Consider the following 24,400-nt stretch of genomic DNA (forward strand, 5'->3'; position numbering starts at 1 on the left):
GCACTCAAAGTGCCAAGTGGGGAACAACTTTGACATGGTGGGATCATTTTGAACCAGGAACACAGACCTCAGGGTTTTAAAAGGACAGCACTCCTCCTAGCCATCAGAGTATCAATGTGAAATTCCTAAAGACAGCTACAGCACTCAGCTCAAAGTTTAAGAATTTGACGTGCCTTCCAAAATCGGAGGCCCCAGATGTGGAACTTGCTTTCACAAGTCTCCAAAGAGCAACGCTCTAACGCAGAAATGACAGAACCCGAACCACCAAGAAAGAGAACCAACCTTCTGCTCCTGGCAACTGACTCGGCTGGTGAAAATGAACGTGTGTCGGTCTGCTCTGCTGCGGCGCGTTATCGGACAGCACCTGTTAGCAGCAGGGACGCACGTCCTCGGGCATGGTAGCTGGAGCACAAAGGGGCATGTGACTCTTTAGCACATCTGTCACGTCAACGTTTTCCGATGCTGGCTACAAGAATGCCAAGCAAAGGCCTGTTTTGACTCTCGGGTGCCACTGTGAACAAGAAGCGGGCACCTGCAAATGGGAACGGCCTGTCTGTCTGCATGGACGAGCAGCAGGACTGAGTGGCCTTCTAGGCTCGGCAGGGTTCTGAGATTTTATTTCTGAATGCAGATTTTTGGTACATAATTGTACTTTTGCAAATTCTACTTTCCTGATAAAGCGACTGCACTGCAGCACTGGTATTAGGTGACATGGACACGCGGTTTCTTTTGTTTTTTTACAGTGCAAGCATGTGTAATCCAAAAGCGAGCACTGCGCAATTTGTATTCCATGTTGTAACTGAAATCGATATCATTGAAAATGTAGAAACCATCCAAACTATTGAACTAAATGGAGGTCTATTACTGTTTAACAGTGTGATTCATTGTGTGATTAGTTGCCGTTCAGTTTTTTAATCGCTTGACAGCCCTGCTAAATAATGACGTAAAATGCGGACAAGGCTTCTGTGTGCATCCCACACTGGGGTCCTCATCGTCCCTGGCTGGAGGGCTGGGCTCCCCAGACCGGATGTCTTGCTGTGCTCCAGCCCCACGTGCAGCCAACGGACACGGGTCGGGCTTTGGTCTGTTCTCGCGGCTGGCCCGGGCGGCTGGATTCTGAGCGTCTGTTCGCACGCCAGCAGGCAGGGTGCTACGATTTGCTTCACCCTAACACGTAGCGTGCGATGCAGCAGCCGCCTTAGAAGACAACACGCAGACGTTCCAGCTTGGCTGGGCTTTGTAGACAAAACCCAGAAGTTCCTTGAGACGAGTCCAGTGCCCCACGGGCTGCGCCATCCCTGACGTTTCACAGCTGCTGCTGGAGCCTCGGCGGGGGCGCTGGAACTGTGCTGTGCTTGGTAGCGGTTCAGCCCCGCGACTGCCTGGAAGCCTCAGGACCTGTGAGATTTCCAGCTGCTCCACAGTGGCTCCCAGTAGAGGCCCTGGATGGCACCCAGGGGCCATTCCTATCTCCAGCCTCGATGACTGTCCTGGCTCGTGGCAGGGAACACTGGCACACTGGCAGCACTGTGCTCCCCATGGGCACACCCCCAAGGCTACGGTTTGCTCAAAGCACGAGGCAGCCGTTGCTCAGGGCCTCCTCCTGTTACTGGACGGCGCCAGCCTGCTGGAGTGTGGCGCTGCCATGGCATGGCCTGGCACGAAGCCTGGCTCGCGCACGCCACTTAGAAAAGCTGTGAAATGTGCACCCGGCCTGTCAAGGGCCCAGCCCCACAGTCAGTGGCCATGGGACAGGCTTGTCCCCACGGAACGGTCCCGCCTACGGAGGATGCCTGCCAAGGCTCCTCAAGAATGTAGGGACGTGTGACTAGACCACACCATTTTGGTACCGGTACTTTCCACACACTGGGCGGGGGGTTGGCTTGGAACAACGGGGTTCCCGCCAATGTTCCCGCTCCTTTTTCCATCCATGTGCGGAATACATTCTGTTACATGCCCTGAGGCAAAGAGGAGACCAAGGGGGGGATGGGATAGAGGTCGATAATATCATGACTGGTGTGGAGAAAGTGAATAAGGGAAAGTGATTTACATATCCCAACACTATAAGAACTAGGGGTCACCAAATGAAATTATGAGGCAGCAGGGTTAAAACAAACAAAAGGTAGTTGTTGTTGGTTTTTTTAATGGAAAAGTAATGGAGATGCCTCTCTCCTAGAACTGGAAGGGACCTTGCAAGGTCATTGAGTCCAGTCCCTGCCTTCACAGCAGGACCAAATACCATCCCTGACAAATTTTTGCCCCAAATCCCCTCCACAAGGATTGACCTCACAACCATAGGTTAAACAGGCCAATGCACAAACCACTGAGCTCTCCCTCTCCCCTGTTCTTGACTCAGCGCACAGTCAACCTGTGGAACTCCTTGCCAGAGGAGGTGGTGAAGGCCAGGACTAGAACAGGGTTCAACAAGGAGCTGGATAGAGTCATGGAGGTTAGGTCCATCATTGGCTGTTAGCCAGGCTGGGTAGGAATGGTGTCCCTGGCCTCTGTTTCTCTGGAGGTGGGTGACAGGGGAGGGATCGTGTGAGGATTCCCTGTTGTGTCCCCTCCCTCTGGGGCACCCGGCACTGGCCACTGTGGGCAGACAGGACCCTGGGCTGGACGGGCCTTTGGTCTGACCCAGCCTGGCTGCTCCGATGAGGCATGTGCGGATGTGCACCACCTCTAGAAAGACAGGTGCTGGCTGGGGGTGCTCTGCTAATCAGCTGGGCAGCACCAGAATCTCTCCTTCGTGGCCGCTCCAGTGCTCAGCTGACAGGGAGCGCTGATTCCTGTCACATGGAAGACGCTCTGGAAGGAGGAAGTGACATCACCAAAGCACCTCACTTCCTCTGCAGCTCAACGTCTGGAAAACCTCAGAAACCGAGACTGAAGCGGGGGAAGGGCTGGCCCAGGCACTGTGTACAGAAACTCTGCAAACTGCCAGTACTCGCTCCCAGGGCGAGGCCGATTCCAATCCTGCCCAGGAGAGTTGGCTTAGCCCGCGGCTTCTATTATCTTGGTGTGGTGGCGATCGCGGGTAACCACTTCCACGCTGGATCAATACACCTGCTTTCAGCAGTGCACTCAGCAGGGAAGCGCTGGGCGTCTCAGCTGTTCACAACGGCTGGTGCCCATCACAGAGCTGGGAAAGACCCAGTTCTACGAAGGGCACATCCAGTCCCCGGCCCTCACGGCAGGACCCAGAACCATCTACACCATCCCTGACAGGGTCTGTCCAACCTGCTCTTCAATATCTCCAGAGACGGGGATTCCACAACCCATTCCAGGGTTTAACCCCCCTGACAGGCAGGAAGTTTTTCCTAATGTCCAACCTAAACCTCCCTGGCTGCAGTTTCAGCCCCGTTGCTGCTTGTTCTATCCCCAGAGATTAAGAACAATTTTTCTCCCTCCTCCCTGTGACACCCTTTTAGATCCCTGAAAACTGCTCCGTGTCCCCCCTCTGGATTCTCCTTTGCAGACTAACCAGGCCCAGCTCCTGCTCTCTAGGCCTTTCATCGCTGGCGTTGCTCCTCTCTGGCCCTTCTCCAGCGGAGGAGGAAGCAGACGAACAGGCGAGCGGGGACGGCGCAGACCCTGACAGAACCGTTCCGGGTTTACACTCCAGCAGGGCAAGGCTTCCATTTGGAGAACTGCTCCATTTGTTGGCTTAGGTAAAGCGCTCAGGTAACTCAGCTGAGGGTGGGGGGTGTGTTGGGTGGTAGCAGGACCCGGGAGGGCTGGCTGTCACCAGCAATGGCAGGATGTGAGGCCAGCCCCCTGAATAGTTAGTTAGGGGGCAGTGACTCTGGCAGTACATCCTATCTCAGCACAAGGGGCGGCACACCACTGCTTGCTTGTCCCTCAGCTGCACTGCCCCGCCTGGGGAAGCTGGGGGGAGGGGGGTCACATCCGTTCCTGGAGGAGCCAAGGGCAGGTGGCAGCTCAGAGACATGAGGAATGAGTAGGGTGAGATGATGTCACGGAGCTCATGGATTCCAGGCCACGCAGACACCTACATGACACCTACACCCACGGCCCCGGCGCAGGGCCAGAACTCCAGCCAGTAGGGGTGTGTCTAGACTACATGGCTCCATCAACGGAGCCCTGTAAACTAGTTAACCCGACATAGTCAATGAAGCGAGGATTTACACAATCTCTGCTTCATTAAAATAACCATGGCCGCAGCACCGTACCGACGATCCGCTGATACCGCACTGTGCCGACGATCCGCTGATGCCGCAGCACCGTACCGACGATCCGCTGATGCCGCACTGTGCCGACGATCTGCTGATCCGGCCCAGCGCGGAAGTCTAGACCCGGATCCGTAGGCCGGGGAAGCCTTTGCCGACCGATTCTGTAAACCTCATTTCACGAGGCATAAGGGAGCAGTCGACAAAGGCTTCCCTTGTCAACCGCTCCGCGTCTAGACTGTCCCGCTGTGCCGATCAGCTGATGGTCGGCACAGCGCAGCGGCCATGTTTATTTTAATGAAGCGGGGATTATTTAAATCCCACTTCATTGGCTATGTCGGGTAAACTAGTTTACATGGCTCCGTCGACAGAGCCATGTAGTCTAGACACACCCCAAGGTCTGCAGAGCCGAGTCACCATGGGCAGTGGGGTCCCTCGAGATCTGAGCGGCTGTGGGCAGCAGGGATGTAACGGACCGGGCCGTGTCTGGGCACAGCTGAGGGCGTCCGCTCAGGGCGAATTGCTCAAATCCAGGGCTCCTTACAGCCCCCAGACTGGTGACCTCTCCAAACAGGCCACAAACCAGTCCCACAGAGCGCTTCAGCTGCCTGCCTGAAGCCTCCCGAGCAAAACCCCTCCGACACCCCAGCAATATCCGTGCCCCAGATGGCCCCAGGCCTCATACACGGGTGGGGGGTCCTAGCACCCAATCCCACCTACCCCGAACAAGTCCTGTCTGGTTCCAAGAAACCAGCCACAGATCCCTGGTCAATTTACCCTCTGGATCTTACCCACAAATCACGCTGGGCCAATCCTTTAGCATCTATATCTAAAGGTTTATTATCACAAGAAAGAAAAGCATGAGAGTGAGGTTGTTAAAGGATAGTATGTTACATGCACCGAATCTCCCAGTCCTCGATGCAGGCTCTAGCAGAGATGTTACAGCTGCTGGCTTAAAAGTTCTTGTTGCACATCCTAGAATCAGGATGGGTCCACAGGTCTTCCGGGCTCTTCGATCCCTGCACTGCTGCCTCTGGGATGAAGTGCTGAGCTGAGAACAAGATGGCGTCGACCACATGGCCTCTTTATCCCTCCTTTCTGGTCCCTTCTTGGCTGCAGCAGGTCACCTGGCCAGCGGCCAATCTCTGTGCTCCCTGCTGGCAGCTCTCAGGTGACAGCCCCCATTCTTTAGGTGTGTCCTTGGCCCATTGAGAGCCATTGTCCCACAGGGCCTCGCTAATTAGCATGTCCATAGGCCCGGCCCTGCCCAATGCTCAACCACATGCAGGGAAATATTCAGTATCCACACAGGTTACAGATTCCTAACTCCACACACAGACATTCTACAATCACATGACTAGTGTACACAGGATCAGCAGACAGTGAGCTCCTATTCAATACCTCACATGGCCCCTTCTATACCATTTCTGGGGCCAACACCCCCACCTATGGGTGCAGCAGTGATCTGGCTGCTCCCCTCAAAATCCAGTAACGTGACAGGGGACCTGCCCAGGCCTCAGCCCCTGGACCCCTCCTTTCTGCTCCGGTCTCATCCTGCCCACGCGAGCCCCAGGCCAGCCCCAGCTTGCCGGGGTGTCGGTAGCAGAAGCCCTGGGCTTCCGCGAAGCTTGCTTTGCAGCCGACCTGCCCCTGCCTGTTACAGAAATGCCCGCGGCAGGCTCGACTCAGTCACGAGCACACGGCGCTCCAAGCCCTCTCCAGGTGGTGGCTGTTGTGTAGCCCTGTGCCCTGGGACGCCCGGCGTTGCCTCGGGCCTTACCTCAATCAGAAAGTCCCCCGTGCGAAGTCCTGCTTTCCAGGCCACGCCTTCCACATCCACGGACTCCAGATATTGGAGCGCTGGGAAGGCGGGAGTCGGGGTGAACTCCTCGATTGGCGTCTCCGCTGAAAGAGAACGAGCAAGCCCCAATTAGCAGCACGGCATTCAACGACGCCCAGAACAAAGCGCTCCAGGGGCTCCAATGGCCCAGAGCCGGAAGCCTTGTCCATCCAGGTGCGGGATACATTTTTATGTGTACTGAGGCGTGTGCACCACCAGTAGGAACCAAAGCCTGGCTGTGGGCACTCTGCTAATCAGCTGGGCAGCCTCCGAGTCCCTGCTGAGCGGCCGCACGAGCGCCCAGCTTACAGGGAACACGGCCCCAGACCAAGCAGGGGTGTCTGCCCCTCTGTAGCCAGACACGAACCCCATCTTGTTCCCCCCCCCCCCCCCCCCCGAGAGCAAGAGAAAGGCAGTCAGCCTTTGATGCCCTGGGAACACAGGTTTGCTGCCTGTCCCTGACTCTACCATAAACAGAAACCAGACAGTAAATGGGCTGGCTGACGACCCGGGGCCTCCCGCCGCCCTGATGGCTAGTACCAGTAATTGACACGCCTGCACTGTCCCAGGAGAGGAATCTTCGCCCATCACATACCAGAGGTGCCCATTGTCTGCATTTTCCCAGGTGTGAATTCTGCTTTGCACCCTTCGTGGGAAACTTGGCATTCAAAGCCATTTTTCCTAATTGGCCACTTGAGACCAGGAAGAAGCCTACATGACCCAAGGGGTATAAAAGAGGGGTTTAGTAGTCCACCCCATTGGAGCTCCAATCATACACCTGCTGGCAGGTATTGATTGACTCCCGAGGTCTGTGGGACGCCCAACCTCGCCCTACTTCTTCCCGAGGGATTGAGAGAAAGACGCTGGCCACGCCAAGTCTGGAACGCAGGGGTGAGAATATACCTGCTAGGTGTCTATTTGCATGCATTTAATAAGAGCTCAGAGAACCAAAAGGGTTTCATGGGACCTGTAAGTGACGACTTAGTGTAATTTCTGTCCTGTCCTTTGTAGTGTTTGTGTTATCTGTAACACAGTAGTAGCATTTAACAACTAAGTTTACCCTGTAACAATAAATAGTAACTGTTTAAGCTTTAACCTGACTCCTTCAGTTGCTGTAACAGAACCAAGCACAATTTAAAAGAACTTCAGCCGGTCATGAGGGACTCACTGCCCTGACGTCGGCTGACACCCTCTTGCGGTGCGGGGACTCAGTGCTGGTTTATGTACGGCCACTTCACTGCGGCATCTGCTAAGGGATCGCCCCACGGGAGCCTCACGCATCTCCCATGCGGTGCCCCAAACCACGCCCCCCAGAGCCGCCTGCACTACCACGGCTTGAGCCTGTGGCTGACTAGGCGCTATGCCCCCCAACAATTCCTCCCCATCGAGCAAGCGACTCCCCTTCAGCCTCCACCACCTGCTCCCTGACAGCCCCCCGCCCGACCAGGCAGCCACACCGTGGGGAGCAATGTGGCCTAGCATGCTGGGAGCCATCAGGGGGGGTGTGGATTGCTCCCTGTGGGGCCTGGAGTGGGGGGAGGCTGGCAGCAGAGACCTCGGCTGGGCTGCTGCTGTGCCCCTCACTGGGATCTGGGTCTCCAATGGAGAAACGGGGGCTTGCCCCGGCTTTGGCCCACTCCCCCGGGCGCAGTCTGTGGCTGCCGGGCTCCCCCGGCTCAGTGGCCATTCCCTTTTCCCTCCCCACATGTGGCTGGGGCAGGCCTGGCACCCAGGGACATCAGCCATAGGGCTGGAAGGGACCCTCTGGCTCATCGCATCCCATCCGGCTGTCACATCCCAGGCCGAACCGGCCGCACTCTGCCCCACCAAGAGCGAGGCGGTGTGACTGGCTGCCCGATAAGCACCAGACAACAGCTGCTCTGCAGGCGCCGGAGCTCTTTCCTCCCTGGCATGACTGCATGGCTTCAGCTGCTCCCTCTCGGGTGCACAGGCCTGGCATCATCTCACAGCTACCCCAGGGCCTGCACGAGGTCGGGTTTCTGCTCGGTGGGGACCCGCCCCAGGGTCATGGCTTAGAGGGGCTGCGGGAGTGGGCTGAGCCCGGGGCAGTGAGCCACGCCAGCAGGACTGCAAAGACTGGCGCCAGAAACAGCATTTTCAGCGACAATGAAGATACCGAGGTTGCCTCCAGCCCGACAAAGGGGGAGCCAATCAGCCGCAGAGGGCGAGATCCCTACAGGTACCGGGCACCAGAGGCAAGGCACCGAGCAGGCCTTGGGGGATGGGGGAAAGGAGAAAACCCGTCCATGGGAGCAGTGTGGACGTGGAAGGCAGGGGAGCGCTCGGGCTAGTGCTTTCTAGTGCCATGGACAGGCCGACCTATGAGCGGTGGAGCGCTGAGCTGGACACGGCACCGCGTCCAAGGCCTCCCCTTCTCCGCTGCACACGCAGCTCTTGGGGATTCTTCTGCTGCACCCCGAGATGGGCCGGCCACCTCGAGAACAGGGCTCTGCCTGAGAATTCGGCTGCAGTTCTCCGAGCCACGAGAGGAAGAGAGCCGGAGACGGAGCTGGAGACTTGTCCTGGTTCTTACGCAGCAGAGCCTCAGCTCCGAGGCCCCGGACCAAGCGCGGGTGCAGCACCGAGAGCCAATGCTGTCTGGGCCACGCTGGTGCCAGGAGGGCTGCGGGGGCTGTGTCAGCGGGCGGAACCCACTGCCGAGGGATGATCTGACGGCCCAAAGCAGAGCTGGTTCACGAAGGAATTAGGCGAGTTCAGTGAGGACAGGCAATGGGGAAAATGGGGATTTCATTCACCTTGTAATGTTGCACATGAGTTCTACTGTCCTGTAGCAACCCTGTGCGTGTGCCTCAGTTTCCCTGGGCGTTGCCAGCAAGGTGGTGAGGGGAACTTCGGTGTGGCAGGTACACAATGGCTGATGCCCTTTGTAACCAGGTGACACCTTTGCCCAGGAAGCAGGACAAAGGCCAGAAGAGGAGCCTGGCTGTGGGGTAGTGACCCAGCTGCTGGGAATGGGCGGTCTTGGCTGGCTTGGAGTGCAGGGGAAGGGCCAGGACGCTGGCTCTACTGCCCTCCCCAAGCTGGGCTGGGCTGGGCTGGGTACGCCTGGTTCCTGTAACAACAAGTCTGGGCAACACTGTGCCCCGGGGACTAATAAACCTTCTGTTCTCCCTACCTGCTAAGAGTCTCCTCTGACTATGGGTGGGAGTGCAGGGCCCAGGGACTCCCCACCCTTCGGTGGCACGTCAATCAACGGCTACGGGCCACGCCGGCCACCCTCAGATGTGTCACCTACACAGATCCCTGGCACGTCGATCAATGGCTACGGGCCACGCCGGCCACCCTCAGACGTGTCTCCTACGCAGATCCCTGGCACATCGATCAACGGCTACAGGCCACGCTGGCCACCTTCAGACGTGTCTCCTACGTAGATCCCTGGCACGTCCATCAACGACTACGGGCCACGCCGGCCACCCTCAGACGTGTCTCCTACGCAGATCCCTGGCACATCTATCAATGGCTACGGGCCACGCCGGCCACCCTTAGACGTGTCTCCTACGCAGATCCCTGGCACATCTATCAACGGCTACGGGCCACGCCGGCCACCCTTAGACGTGTCTCCTACGCAGATCCCTGGCACGTCGATCAACGGCTACAGGCCACGCTGGCCACCTTCAGACGTGTCTCCTACGTAGATCCCTGGCACGTCCATCAACGGCTACGGGCCACGCCGGCCACCCTCAGACATGTCTCCTACGCAGATCCCTGGCACGTCTATCAACGGCTACGGGCCACGCCGGCCACCCTCAGACGTGTCTCCTACGCAGATCCCTGGCACATCTATCAGTGGCTACGGGCCACGCTGGCCACCCTTAGACGTGTCTCCTACGCAGATCCCTGGCACATCTATCAACGGCTACGGGCCACGCCGGCCACCCTTAGACGTGTCTCCTACGCAGATCCCTGGCACGTCTATCAACGGCTACAGGCCACGCCAGCCACCCTCAGATGTTATGTCTCATACGTAGATCCCTGGCACATCTATCAATGGATATTGGCCACGCCGGCCACCCTCAGATGTTATTTCTCATACGCAGTTCCCTGGCATGTCTATAAATGGCTACGGGCCACGCAAGCCACGCTCAGATGTTATTTCTCATACGCAGACCCCTGGCAAGGCTGGGATGGCCGTACATTTCCCTGCTCATTCAGCTACTGGGTGGCAGCACTGTTGTCCATAAGAAGTTGCTTGAGGGTGGCCAAAACTATCGCTCACGCCCAACCCACAGCTCAACTCTCCAGCACGTTTCTGTGGCGCAAAACTTCCTTGAGTGCCAAAGAGCTTGGGCCGGAAAGTGATGGAGTTGGCCCCCTCCTCCCCAGGCTGTGTCATAAATGCCCAGTACAGAGTCACAGCTGGTTTGGGGACAGAAACAGAATTTCTTTCTCCATGTTCCACAGATGCAACCAGCACAGACAGCAGCATGTGTGCAAGTCTGTAAGCCTGTAGGACACCTGGCAGGAGGCCATGCCCGACAAAGCCAGGTCTGCAGGAAGCAAAGACGAGGTCAGGCATGCGGAGTAAGGCCGTGTGGCTCAGGCGCTGTAGGCAGGGATGCACCCATGTTGTTGGGTTGGACTTGGGGCCTCCTGAGGAAAGGGGTATTTCCCAAACCCTGCCTTTCTGAAGACAAGCCTTAAGGACGATGGTGACAAGCTCTCCACGGAAGGTTCTCGGTTGTGCTGACTGTAGCTGTGATTTGTCCAAGGTTCGTTTCAGGCCCAGACAGGGGAATCGCTGTCTGATGACAAGGATGTTGCTTTGCCCTTGGTTCTTTGAAGTTCCGCAAAGTAGCCAATTGTCCAGGCAAAGAAATACCTGAACCCCTAAAGGGTGCAGGTGGGCGCCTACCTCCCCCTGGCACTTGGTGAAGCCCTGTGGGGTTGATGAAGGCTGAAGGGAAGTGCGGTGTAAAGGGCGTGGCTGATGCTTGCTATGAGCTGAAGTGACGTCCGCGTCCTGCAAAGCGAGGGGAGCGTGCCCATCTCCAGGGGAGGGCAGTGGAAGTGAGGGTGACAATCTTCAACTTCAGAGGGGGAGCCGAGTGAGCCTGTAACTTGCAGCACCTTGGGGACTAACACTCCAGGGGGATGGCCCGGGTCCTCATGCCTGGCTCTCCCATCTTCAGGCCAATTCCACAAGCCAATACACAGGGAAGCCTTGGAAGTTCACTTCCTACAGGTTTGGGACCCACCACCTGGCCAGCACACGGCCTTCCACACCCTGATGACTTAACCAGCCAAACAAGGGGACTTAAGAACAACTTGCACCTTCTCTATCAGCTCCATGCAACATGGACACTCATTGACTCCCCCCCTTTCCCTTCCTTCTCCCCCTCCCCCTTGCTCTGTATTTTGGAGCTGGACCTTTAATACTCCGTCCAGCCGAAGAAGCGGGCCGTGCCCACAAAGGCTCATGCCACCGTCTACATGCTTTGTTAGTCGGTACAACCCGAACTTGACTTTTGGACGAAAAGTTCCAGTTCCTTAAATCTCGCACGGGGCAAACAGCAGGACGTGGCGAATTCTAGGACTAGACACTCCTGGGAATAGAAGCCGTGAGCTCTGTGCTGGTGAGGAATTTCCTTGTTACCCCCAACTCCCAAGGAAACTGTCTCTAGACGTAACATGGTCTCACAAAACGGGTCCTGAAAGGGGCAAGGAAGGTGTGTGGCGAAGGGGGGCAGGTGAATTGGGGAAGACATTGCTCCTTTCCAGTACTGAGGACCCATGTGTCTGATGTGATGCAGTCCCAGGCCCGGCAAAAGAGGGACAGGTGTGTGCCATAGCTAAGTGACTCGGTTCGGACGCTGTCCCTAACTGAGCGAGCACTGGGAGGCTGTCATTGTCAGAGAAGGACCTACTGTGGAACAAGGCAGCTGCCAAGGCCAAGCAGATCCTGACCTCCTCTTGAGAACCCAGTGGCCTCTTCTGGAAAGAGGATTTACACTGAAGTGTGAACACCCCGGGACTGAAGTGCGCCCTGAAAAGCTTTGTGGCTGAGCAGAGCAGTGTGCGTTCCGTGGTAAATAGTCTCGCTGCTCTCAAGGGCGAAGTTCGGGCTGTACTTTGCAGTTCCGCTGGCAGGCCAGGCACCCACAACGAGGCAGAGTGCCTCAGGGATTGGCCGCTACAACCGCTGGCTGACGGCCAAGATGTGCCCCCTCCAAAACTAGAAACTGTTCCTTTCACTTCTCTAGCAACAGAAGCGGCTGTGAAAGTAACACAACTATATCTAGCCAAGGCAGACAGATCGTTAGTTCGAGAGCAGGAACAGACGGAGCCTTTCAGCCATCTACATGCAGCCTCCTGAATCCTTGGTCTTGGGGAGCAGCTTTAGGATGGGACTGATGAGACCGCTCATCAGCAAACCGAGGAGGTAAAAAATGAACCGAAATCTGGTGGAGGAACTTACTGGGTCCTGCCGTGGGGGCAGGGGACTGGACTCGATGCCTCTCAAGGTCCCTGCCAGTCCTGGTGTTCTCTGATTCCAGCCGATCTCCTGGCTTGGCCATAGGGCGGAGAGAGGCTGGGCTCTGTCCGAGGGCTTTTGCTGTCTCCAGCAAGGCTCCGTGGAGCAGGCGTCTGCCAAATACCGAGCAGGCTGGGCAGGTTTCCTGCTCACGCTGGGCGTGCTCCCCAAGGCAAGTGGCACCCTCACCAGGAGGTCGTGGAAGACCCTGGACACCTCAGGGGAGTGGTGGTGGGATGTGTTGACTCTGGGGGAATGGAAACAACCAGGGGACCCGTCGGCATTTCTCCAACCTCCATGGGGTCCAGTGCAGCGGGTCCAGGGAGGGGTTAGATGCTTCCTGCTCTGGGGGAGGAGGGGACTGTGAAGGAGGCCCAGAAGCCCTAGGGCTGCCCAAGACCGGGGGCACCATGCTGGAGCCGCTTTCCAAGGAAACCCAGAATCGTTACCAGGAGCTAAACGGCCTTGCAGGCGACACAATGAGCGGCCCAGGTGCTCTGGGCACCGGAGGCCGGGGAGCTGGAGCGCTGGTTAAGGAGTGGGGATGGCAGCGTGGGTGCACAGGTTGTGCTGAGCGTGCTGGCCATGCAGCGGCGGGGCACTGGAGCTGCCTTGGGAGCGGAGTCCAGCCGGGGAAACCCAGGAGGAGGCCTGGGGCGCGGAGCTGAACATACACCCAGGGCACACACAGCGAGACAGGCCTGGAAAGGGGCCGACTCAGCCTCATCAGCCGGAGCCAGCAGTGCCCCTCGGCCGGCGCTGGTGAAAGCCGAGGTCTGGGGCATCTCACACGGAAACTGGAGGCCTCAGCAGAAGCCCTTTCAGGCACTGGAGGCGTGGAGAGCCTGCCAGCCTCTGCCCAACGCTGGGGGCTTCCGAGGTGCTGCTGGGGGGGGAGAAGGGACGCCGTTCCCACCAGTGGGCGGAGCCAGAGGAGTGCTCCGCGGGGACGCAGGCAGCTCTCGTTTCTGAGCTGGAACCAGGGGAGCGTGGAGGTGAAACCCTTCTGGCTTGCTGGGCTGGGCTGCTAGAAGGGGGTCCCTGTAGCACCTGTCCCGCGTGCCTTTGCAAGGCAAAGCCAGCAGCGGTTCTCATCCGCCACCAGGAAAACTGCCCTGCAAGGCGCACAGCCACGGAAACCCGGGGCTTTCCCCCAGGCGCCCAAAGCCAACACTACACTGCATGGCCACTGCTCCTCCCAACACAGCTCTCTGCACCTGTGCCCATCCCAGGAACCTGGGACCCGGCTAAGCAAAGCAAATGCCACGGGGCTTCAGCTCTCCGCAGGGGTGGTGAGCTGGGACTGAGCGGGAGGCAGGGAAAACATCCCTTTTACACCCGTCGGAGCGCACGAGCAGGGCACATGCCTCACACCGTGGGCCTGAGACAAATGCCCGGGCGCAGCCCCTGCCTGTGTGCGCACTCGCTCACAGAAAACGGGTACCTGCAGGCGGAGGGTGGGGAGCGCTGGCAGGAGACCTCCAGCGTAGGCTACTCACACGCAACTCTGAATTCTTGACGACAATCTCAGCTTCCAGCCTGCTGCACTAGGCAGAGCAGTGTGGGGAGAAGGTGGGCAGCCCTCGGTGGAGAAACAACAGGCTAGGAACTGTTTAGAAAAGCTGGACATACACAAATCCATGGGTCCGGATTTAATGTATCCGAGGGGGCTGAGGGAGTTGGCCAATGTCATTGCAGAGCCTTTGGCCATTATCTTTGAAAAGTCGTGGAGACTGGGAGAGGCCCAAGACGTTAGGAAAAGGCAAATGTAGGGCCCATCTTTGAAAAGCAGGAGGAGGATTTGGGGAACTACAGACCAGTCGGCCTCACCTCAATCCCCAGAAAAATCATGGAGGGATCCTTAAGGAATCCATTTGGAAGCACTTGGAAGAGGGGAAAGTGATCAGGAATAGTCAGCACGGATTCACCAAGGGCAAGTCGTGCCTGACCAATCTGATTAGCTTCTATGACGAGGTAACTGGCTCTGTGGACGTGGGGAAGTCAGTGGATGTGATAGACCTTGACTTTAGCAAGGCTTTTGATACGGTCTCCCACAGTATTCTTGCCAGCAAGTTAAGGGAATGTGGATTGGATAAATGGACTGTGAGGTGGACAGAAAGCTGGCTAGGCTGTTGGGCTCAATGGATCATGATCAATGGCTTGATGCAAGGTTAATGGTCGGATTCAAGCAGAGCACCCCAAGAATCAATTTTGGGGCTGGTTTTGTTCAACATCTTTATTAATGACCTGGATGATGGGATGGATTGCACCCTCAGCAAGTTCGCAGATGACACTAAGCTGGGGGGAGAGGTAGATACACTGGAGGACAGATTAGAGGGTTGGGCCAAAAGAAATCTGATGAGGTTCAACAAGGACAAGCGCAGAGTCCTGCCCTTGGGACAGAAGAATCCCAAGCATTGGTACAGGCTGGGGACCAACTGGCTAAGTAGCAGTTCAGCAGAAAAGGACCTGGGGATTACTGGCTAATGGCATATTAGGGTGCATTTGGAGGAATGCTGCCAGCAGATCTAGAGAAGTGATTATTCCCCTTTATTCAGCACTAGTGAGGTCACATCTTGAGTACTGCGTCTAGTTGGGGGGCCCCTGCTACAGAATGGATGTGGACAAATGGGCAGAGGGCAATTAAAATGATGAGGGGACTGGAGCTCTTGATCTACAAGGAGAGGCTGAGGGATTTGGGTTTGAAGAGAAGAGTGACGGGGGATTTGAGAGCAGCCTTCAACTTCCTGCAGGAGGGTTCCAAAGAGGCTGGAGAGAGGCTGTTCTCAGTGGTGGCAGATGGCAGAACAAGGGTTTTAAGTTGCAGGGGGGGAGGTCTCGGTTGGATATTAGGACCTAGGTGGGTGGGGAAGCCCTGGGCTGGGTTCCCTGGGGAGGGGGTGGAATCTCCATCCCTAGGGGTGTTTAAGTCCTGGCTGGACAGAGCCCTGGCTGGGATGATTGAGTTGGGTTGGTCCTGCTTTGGTGACTCCTGAGGGCTCTGCCGGAACCTGGGATTCTAGGATTGTATGAAATTGTGATGTAGTGGGGGATACCTTGCTGGTTGCTATGCTGGGCAGTGGGTTGGGAGTGACCTCCACTGGCTGCTGGCTGCAGCACAGCCCAGCACGGCAGGGGATGAGTCATTATGCAAGGGGGCTTTGAACCTGTCTGACCAGTCATCTCCCAGGGAGCGGAACAATGGGAAGAAGGGGAGTGGAGCCCTGGCTGGGGGCAGGGCTGGAAGTGAGGGAGTTAGGTTTCTGGCTGGGATCATGGAGGAAGCAGCCTAGGCAACGGGCTTGGATTTAGGGGCCCAGGCTCCCCCATCTCAAGGGGGGCTGAGGCATCCTAGGCCTGCCCTGTAACCAGGGGTATGTCTACACTACCACCCTAGGTCGAACTAGGGTGGTAATGTAGGCAACCGGAGTTGCAAATGAAGCCCGGTATTTGAATTTCCCGGGCTTCATTTGCAAATTGCCGGGCGCCGCCATTTTTAAATGTCCGCTAGTTTGGACTCCGTGCCCGCGGCTACACGCGGCACGGACTAGGCAGTTTGGACTAGGCTTCCTATTCCGAACTACCGTTACTCCTCGTGAAACGAGGAACGTGGATTAACGTACCTCCGCACATAACGTACTGGGGCCAGTGGGAGAAAGGCTGCCAGGACGTCCCTTGCTCGAGGAGTACAGCTGCCGAGGGGGCGCCCCGCACACGGCTTAGTTCAAGCCCCGCAGCGTCCAGTCTCCCACAGGTCTCCAGGTGGCCTTCGTCTGCAGCAAGCTGGGGTACAGCACCTGCCTGCCGTGCACCTGCCTGCCGTGCTGGACGAACCTGCTGCTGCACTAGACTGTCCCTGGTCCACTTTGATCCAGCCCCTTGTGACCCAGGACTAGAGTAAAAGGGCACTAGGGGAGTCAGGGAGTGTGGGGGGTCCCCGACCCTGCACCCCACACGCAGCCAGAGGGGACTCTCCGGCGGCAGGTAGAAGAGAAGGGCTATTGGTTCCCAGGGTCACGGCGCAGCGGGGTCGATGTTAGCGCAGGGCCGAGAGCAGGCGGCCTCGTTCCTCTCGGGGGAAGGGGTCCCGGGCCCCTCCCCCCCTTTCCTGCTCTAGGCCCCTTCTCCCACCCTAACCCAGCTGAGACTGCCCCTTCCCACAGGCCCTGCCCCAGCCTGGGGTCAGCCCTGCCTCTCCTTTGTCTCCCTTCCTGGGTAGACGTCGTTATCGCCTGTGTCTGGCCCTCAGGTGTCTGGGCCCAGTACATACCTGGGGTGAGTCATGCCCAGCCCCCATGCGGAGAGTGCTGCAGTGGCCAGGTACGCGCACCCCCCCACAGCACAGAGTGAACGTAACAACACCCCCACAGCGCCCGGGGCCTAAGGGCAGGGCAGCAGGGGCCACACAGGCAGGAGGGCCCGGCTTCCCTCCTGGCTCTGAGTCTCAGGGCCTGGGCCAATCCACGCGGGCGCACAGCTTTCAGGCTGCGAACCCGCCGCCACTCAGACATCCAGCCGAGGACGAGTCGACTATCCCATAGGCAAAGGCCGCTGCCCCCCTCGCTGCTTCTCTCAGGTACAGGCAGCAAGGAGCAGGGAGAAGAGGGGGCACTTCAATGTGGCTGCGCTGCGGGGCGCGTGGGATGAGCTGGGCCCCCGCTGGGCGTGGGCTGCAGGCGGGTGCCAGCTCTGAAATCTACAAGAGTTCCCGGCCGGGGCTCTTGTACATTTCCACGAGGAAGCGCTGCGGGGCGCGTGGGATCAGCTGGGACCCCCGCTGGGCGTGGGCTGCACGCGGCGCTGCCGCTTTGAAATGCGCCACAGCCCCCCCGGAGCGCGTGTACATTTCACAGGCGGAACGTGGACGTGCCTATCGACTAGTGTGACGTAGTGGGGGTACCTGGCTGGTTTCTATGCTGCTGGCTCTGGGGTAACCCCCACTGGCTGCCGTGGGTACCACGACCCAGCAAAACAGGATGAGTCACTATGCAAACCAGTGGCCAGACACCCCCCAGGGAGAGGAACAAAGGAAGGTGGATGCTGCCCTGGCTGGGGGGCAGGGCTGGTAGGGAGGTAGTTGGTGGCTGGCTGTCTGTGAGCATGGAGGAGACAGCCTAGGGGGAGGAGCTGGAGTTTAGGGGCCCAGTCTCCCCCATCTCAAGGGGGCCTGAGGCATCCTAGCCCAGCTCTGTGACCAGATTCCATCTGTGCTGCGCTGTATCCTGGAGAGGCAATAAACTTCCTCTATTCCACCGGCTGGTGCAGTCTGTTTGTGCCATTTCGGGGTGCAGGAGACGGGGGACCCCCAACGCGCTAGTCAAGGAAATTCCAACGACTACTCAACTAGCAAGTTAATCACGACTTAACATCCCTACTCCTGCCAAGCCCAGACATCCACCCTTCAGTTACTAGCCCAGCAGCCAAAGCCTTGCAAGGCCCAGCCAGCCGAGGCGGCCAGCAGCAGCCATGCCACGGGGGTTTTCTTGCCGTGGAACGTGCCCTCAGCGCACGAGGCGCCCCTGCGGGGACAGGTCCTCTCCAGGCTGCCGTGACGTTCCTAGAGACAAAGCCCTGGAAACAGGCGATGTTCGTTCTGACAGTGTCACTCCCCTCTGGCCCACTCAATCCTCCCTGAATAGGTTGTAACGATTGATTTTAACGTTCTAATCGTGTGACTCATCCCACCAGGTTTCTGTAATGCCAAACAGATCAGCCCTCTCCTCCCGCACGAGCAATCCCCGTTCCCACTCGGCACCCAGGCGCCTCGCGCTGCTGGGTTAGCAAGTTAAGAGCTTCTTCTCCTCAGGTGCTTTGGCTCTTGATTACCGTTGTTCTCAACATCTAGGTTTTGTGACAAGGGCTCATTCGATCTGTTCTCACGCTCCCCGTTTGTGATCAGTTCAGTCCCCTTCTGGCCATTCCCGCCAGCCTGGCCTCGAGGAAATTGGCCTCCCTAAAACAGCGTCTCCCTACAGAAGAGAGCAGGTCCATAAAACCCACCCCTTCTACCGAGCACCGAGCTGGGCAGAGCTCGCTCCCAGAGCCTTTTGCCTCCTGCCCGCAGGGCACAGGAAAGGGCTCCAACAATGCAGAGTCCAAGGCCAGAAGGAACAACAAAGCTCATCAAGTCTGGCCCCCGCAGAGCACGGGCCACGAATCTCCCCAGCTCCTCCTGGAGCATGTGCCACTCGTGGCAAGTTCACCACAGGCCTTGGCGAATGGCTCTGATGGTGAGTGGCACGCACGGGGAAAAGCGTGCGCCGCACGCCCAGGCGGAACGGCTCCGCTTCCCAGTCAAGCCTGGGGAGCCATTTCTGCCTTTTTCTGCGGACTGCAGCCCCCATGTTAATTAGATGTTCTCCATGTAAATGCTTCTCAAGTGTTGTGAGGAAGCGAGAAGTTTTCGAGGTTCGGGGGGGGCTATATGCAGAGGGGGGGGCTCAGTGCCCTGAGATGTTACTGGTTCAATGTGACAATGGGGGGGAGTTTTGGGGGCTCAGAGGGGGGCTGTACGCAGAGGGGGGGCACTCAGGATGCCGGGATGTTACTGGTTCAATGTGACAATGGGGGGGAGTTTTGGGGGCTCAGAGGGGGGCTGTATGCAGAGGGGGGCACTCAGGATGCCGGGATGTTACTGGTTCAATGTGACAATGGGGGGGAGTTTTGGGGGCTCAGAGGGGGGCTGTATGCAGAGGGGGGCACTCAGGATGCCGGGATGTTACTGGTTCAATGTGACAATGGGGGGGAGTTTTGGGGGCTCAGAGGGGGGCTGTATGCAGAGGGGGGCACTCAGGATGCCGGGATGTTACTGGTTCAATGTGACAATGGGGGGGAGTTTTGGGGGCTCAGAGGGGGGCTGTACGCAGAGGGGGGGCACTCAGGATGCCGGGATGTTACTGGTTCAATGTGACAATGGGGGGGAGTTTTGGGGGCTCAGGGGGGGCTGTATGCAGAGGGGGGCTCAGTGCACCGGGATGTTACCGGTTCAATGTGACAATGGGGGGGAGTTTTGGGGGCTAAGGGGGGCTGTATGCAGAGGGGGCTCAGTGCACCGGGATGTTACTGGTTCAATGTGACAATGGGGGGGAGTTTTGGGGGCTCAGGGGGGCTATATGCAGAGGGGGGCTCAGTGCCCCGGGATGTTACCGGTTCAATGTGACAATGGGGGGGAGTTTTGGGGGCTAAGGGGGGCTGTATGCAGAGGGGGCTCAGTGCCCCAGGATGTTACCTGTTCAATGTGACAATGGGGGGGAGTTTTTGGGGTTGGGGGGGCTGTATGCAGAGGGGGGCTCAGTGCCCCGGGATGTTACCGGTTCAATGTGACAATGGGGGGGAGTTTTGGGGGCTCAGGGGGGGCTGTATGCAGAGGGGGGCTCAGTGCCCCGGGATGTTACCGGTTCAATGTGACAATGGGGGGGAGTTTTGGGGGCTCAGGGGGGCTGTATGCAGAGGGGGGCTCAGTGCCCCGGGATGTTACCGGTTCAATGTGACAATGGGGGGGAGTTTTGGGGGCTCAGGGGGGCTGTATGCAGAGGGGGGCTCAGTGCCCCGGGATGTTACCGGTTCAATGTGACAATGGGGGGAGTTTTGGGGGCTCAGGGGGGCTGTATGCAGAGGGGGGCTCAGTGCCCCGGGATGTTACCGGTTCAATGTGACAATGGGGGGGAGTTTTGGGGGCTCAGGGGGGCTGTATGCAGAGGGGGGCTCAGTGCCCCGGGATGTTACCGGTTCAATGTGACAATGGGGGGAGTTTTGGGGGCTCAGGGGGGCTGTATGCAGAGGGGGGCTCAGTGCCCCGGGATGTTACCGGTTTAATGTGACAATGGGGGGGAGTTTTGGGGGCTCAGGGGGGCTGTATGCAGAGGGGGGCTCAGTGCCCCGGGATGTTACCGGTTCAATGTGACAATGGGGGGGAGTTTTGGGGGCTAAGGGGGGCTGTATGCAGAGGGGGGGCTCAGTGCCCCGGGATGTTACCGGTTCAATGTGACAATGGGGGGGAGTTTTTGGGGTTGGGGGGGGCTGTATGCAGAGGGGGGCTCAGTGCCCCGGGATGTTACCGGTTCAATGTGACAATGGGGGGGAGTTTTGGGGGCTAAGGGGGGCTGTATGCAGAGGGGGCTCAGTGCCCCAGGATGTTACCGGTTCAATGTGACAATGGGGGGGAGTTTTTGGGGTTGGGGGGGGCTGTATGCAGAGGGGGGCTCAGTGCCCCGGGATGTTACCGGTTCAATGTGACAATGGGGGGGAGTTTTGGAGGCTCAGGGGGGCTGTATGCAGAGGGGGCTCAGTGCCCCAGGATGTTACCGGTTCAATGTGACAATGGGGGGGAGTTTTTGGGGTTGGGGGGGCTGTATGCAGAGGGGGGCTCAGTGCCCCGGGATGTTACCGGTTCAATGTGACAATGGGGGGGAGTTTTGGAGGCTCAGGGGGGCTGTATGCAGAGGGGGGCTCAGTGCCCCGGGATGTTACCGGTTCAATGTGACAATGGGGGGAGTTTTGGGGGCTCAGGGGGGCTGTATGCAGAGGGGGGCTCAGTGCCCCGGGATGTTACCGGTTTAATGTGACAATGGGGGGGAGTTTTGGGGGCTCAGGGGGGCTGTATGCAGAGGGGGGCTCAGTGCCCCGGGATGTTACCGGTTCAATGTGACAATGGGGGGAGTTTTGGGGGCTCAGGGGGGCTGTATGCAGAGGGGGGCTCAGTGCCCCGGGATGTTACCGGTTCAATGTGACAATGGGGGGGAGTTTTGGGGGCTCAGGGGGGCTATATGCAGAGGGGGGCTCAGTGCCCCGGGATGTTACCGGTTCAATGTGACAATGGGGGGGAGTTTTGGGGGCTCAGGGGGGCTGTATGCAGAGGGGGGCTCAGTGCCCCGGGATGTTACCGGTTCAATGTGACAATGGGGGGGAGTTTTGGGGGCTCAGGGGGGCTGTATGCAGAGGGGGGCTCAGTGCCCCGGGATGTTACCGGTTCAATGTGACAATGGGGGGGGAGTTTTGGGGGCTCAGGGGGGCTGTATGCAGAGGGGGGCTCAGTGCCCCGGGATGTTACCGGTTCAATGTGACAATGGGGGGGAGTTTTGGGGGCTCAGGGGGGCTGTATGCAGAGGGGGGCTCAGTGCCCCGGGATGTTACCGGTTCAATGTGACAATGGGGGGAGTTTATGGCTGCAGAGAACAACCCAGAACTGGAGCCCCAGGGACGGTGCCCTAGTGCCTGGCCGACCCTGCTCAGAGAAAACAGCCGGGTCCAGCCAGAAGCCAGACAGGGGGCTGCAGAGGTGACCCTGGCAACCGGCCCAGCGATGGGAGAACATTGGACGGGCGGGGGGGAGAAGAGGGGCCCAGGTGTCCCTCTTACCTGGAGAGGGGGGTGGCGCTCAGGAAGAGGGGGCGGGGCGCCGGAAGGGGGGGTTTGCGCTCAGGAAGAGGGGCGGGGCACCGGAAGAGGGGGCGGGGCGCCGGAAGAGGGGGGTGGTGCTCAGGAAGAGGGGGCGGGGCGCCGGAAGAGAGGGGTGGTGCTCAGGAAGAGGGGGCGGGGCGCCGGAAGGGGGGGTTTGCGCTCAGGAAGAGGGGCGGGGCACCGGAAGAGGGGGCGGGGCGCCGGAAGAGGGGGGTGGTGCTCAGGAAGAGGGGCAGGTCGCCGGAAGAGGGGGGCGGGGTGCCGGAAGTGGGGGGTGGCGCTCAGGAAGAGGGGGCGGGGCGCCGGAAGAGGGGGCGGGGTGCCGGAAGAGAGGGGTGGTGCTCAGGAAGAGGGGGCGGGGCGCTCAGGAAGAGGGGGCGGCACGCCGGAAGAGGCGGCGGGGCGCTCAGGAAGAGGGGGCAGTGCGCCGGAAGTGGGGGTTGGCGCTCAGGAAGAGGGGGCGGGGCGCCGGAAGAGGGGGCGGGGCGCCGGAAGTGGGGGGTGGCGCTCAGGAAGAGGGGGCGGGGCGCCGGAAGAGGGGGCGGGGTGCCGGAAGTGGGGGGTGGCGCTCAGGAAGAGGGGGCGGGGCGCCGGAAGAGGGGGGTGGCGCTCAGGAAGAGGGGGCGGGGTGCCGGAAGTGGGGGGTGGCGCTCAGGAAGAGGGGGTGGGGCGCCGGAAGTGGGGGGTGGCGCTCAGGAAGAGGGGGCGGGGTGCCGGAAGTGGGGGGTGGCGCTCAGGAAGAGGGGGCGGGGCGCCGGAAGAGGGGGCGGGGCGCCGGAAGTGGGGGGTGGCGCTCAGGAAGAGGGGGCGGGGCACCGGAAGAGGGGGCGGCGCTCAGGAAGAGGGGGTGGGGCGCCGGAAGAGGGGGCGGGGCGCCGGAAGTGGGGGGTGGCGCTCAGGAAGAGGGGGCGGGGCGCCGGAAGTGGGGGGAGGCGCTCAGGAAGAGGGGGCGGGGCGCCGGAAGAGGGGGCGGCGCTCAGGAAGAGGGGGTGGGGCGCCGGAAGAGGGGGCGGGGCGCCGGAAGTGGGGGGTGGCGCTCAGGAAGAGGGGGCGGGGCGCCGGAAGTGGGGGGAGGCGCTCAGGAAGAGGGGGCGGGGCGCCGGAAGAGGGGGCGGCGCTCAGGAAGAGGGGGTGGGGCGCCGGAAGAGGGGGCGGGGCGCCGGAAGTGGGGGGTGGCGCTCAGGAAGAGGGGGCGAGGCGCTGGAAGAGGGGGCGGGCGCCGGAAGTGGGGGGTGGCGCTAAGGAAGAGGGGGCGGGGCGCCGGAAGTGGGGGGTGGCGCTCAGGAAGAGGGGGCGAGGCGCTGGAAGAGGGGGCGAGGCGCCGGAAGAGGGGGCGGGCGCCGGAAGTGGGGGGTGGCGCTCAGGAAGAGGGGGCGGGGCGCCGGAAGTGGGGGGTGGCGCTCAGGAAGAGGGGGCGGGGCGCCGGAAGTGGGGGGTGGCGCTCAGGAAGAGGGGGTGGGGCGCCGGAAGAGGGGGCGGGGCGCCGGAAGTGGGGGGTGGCGCGCCGGAAGTGGGGGGTGGCGCTCAGGAAGAGGGGGGCGGGGCGCCGGAAGTGGGGGGTGGCGCTCAGGAAGAGGGGGCGGGGCGCCGGAAGTGGGGGGTGGCGCTCAGGAAGAGGGGCCGGTCGCCGGAAGTGGGGGGTGGCGCTCAGGAAGAGGGGGCGGGGCGCCGGAAGTGGGGGGTGGCGCTCAGGAAGAGGGGGCGGGGCGCCGGAAGTGGGGGGTGGCGCTCAGGAAGAGGGGGCGGGGCGCCGGAAGTGGGGGGTGGCGCGCCGGAAGTGGGGGGTGGCGCTCAGGAAGAGGGGGGCGGGGCGCCGGAAGAGGGGGCGGGGCGCCGGAAGAGGGGGGCGGGGCGCCGGAAGTGGGGGGTGGCGCTCAGGAAGAGGGGGGCGGCGCGCCGGAAGAGGGGCAGGTCGCCGGAAGAGGGGGCGGGGCGCCGGAAGTGGGGGGTGGTGCTCAGGAAGAGGGGGCGGCACGCCGGAAGTGGGGGGTGGTGCTCAGGAAGAGGGGGCGGGGCGCTGGAAGAGGGGGCAGGGCGCCGGAAGAGGGGGCGGGGCGCCGGAAGTGGGGGGTGGCGCTCAGGAAGAGGGGGCGGGGCGCCGGAAGAGGGGGCGGGGCGCCGGAAGTGGGGGGTGGCGCTCAGGAAGAGGGGGCGGGGCGCCGGAAGAGGGGGCGGGGCGCCGGAAGTGGGGGGTGGCGCTCAGGAAGAGGGGGCGGGGCGCCGGAAGAGGGGGGTGGCGCTCAGGAAGAGGGGGCGGGGTGCCGGAAGTGGGGGGTGGCGCTCAGGAAGAGGGGGCGGGGCGCCGGAAGTGGGGGGTGGCTCTCAGGAAGAGGGGGCGGGGCGCCGGAAGTGGGGGGTGGCGCTCAGGAAGAGGGGGGCGGGGCGCCGGAAGAAGGGGCGGGGCGCCGGAAGAGGGGGGTGGCGCTCAGGAAGAGGGGGGCGGCGCGCCGGAAGTGG

At 60.3% G+C, this 24,400-nt stretch overlaps 1 protein-coding gene across 8 annotated transcripts in view; it reads right to left on the reverse strand.

Annotated features, from left to right (window-relative positions):
* Nucleotides 1-24,400, reverse strand: part of SHANK3 (SH3 and multiple ankyrin repeat domains 3) — a 708,141-nt gene that overhangs the window by 96,726 nt on the left and 587,015 nt on the right. For all 8 annotated transcript variants that reach the window (XR_012898753.1, XR_012898754.1, XM_075914851.1 and 5 more), the window contains one exon: nucleotides 5,971-6,095. Coding sequence is in view for 6 of the 8 variants with exons in the window: in XM_075914851.1 (XP_075770966.1) it covers nucleotides 5,971-6,095 (125 nt within the window). In the remaining 2 variants the exon portion in view is untranslated. The remainder of the gene's footprint in view (nucleotides 1-5,970; nucleotides 6,096-24,400) is intronic.

This window comes from Pelodiscus sinensis, unplaced genomic scaffold, assembly GCF_049634645.1.
Source record: "Pelodiscus sinensis isolate JC-2024 unplaced genomic scaffold, ASM4963464v1 ctg61, whole genome shotgun sequence".
In the NCBI taxonomy this organism is placed as follows: domain Eukaryota; kingdom Metazoa; phylum Chordata; order Testudines; family Trionychidae; genus Pelodiscus; species Pelodiscus sinensis.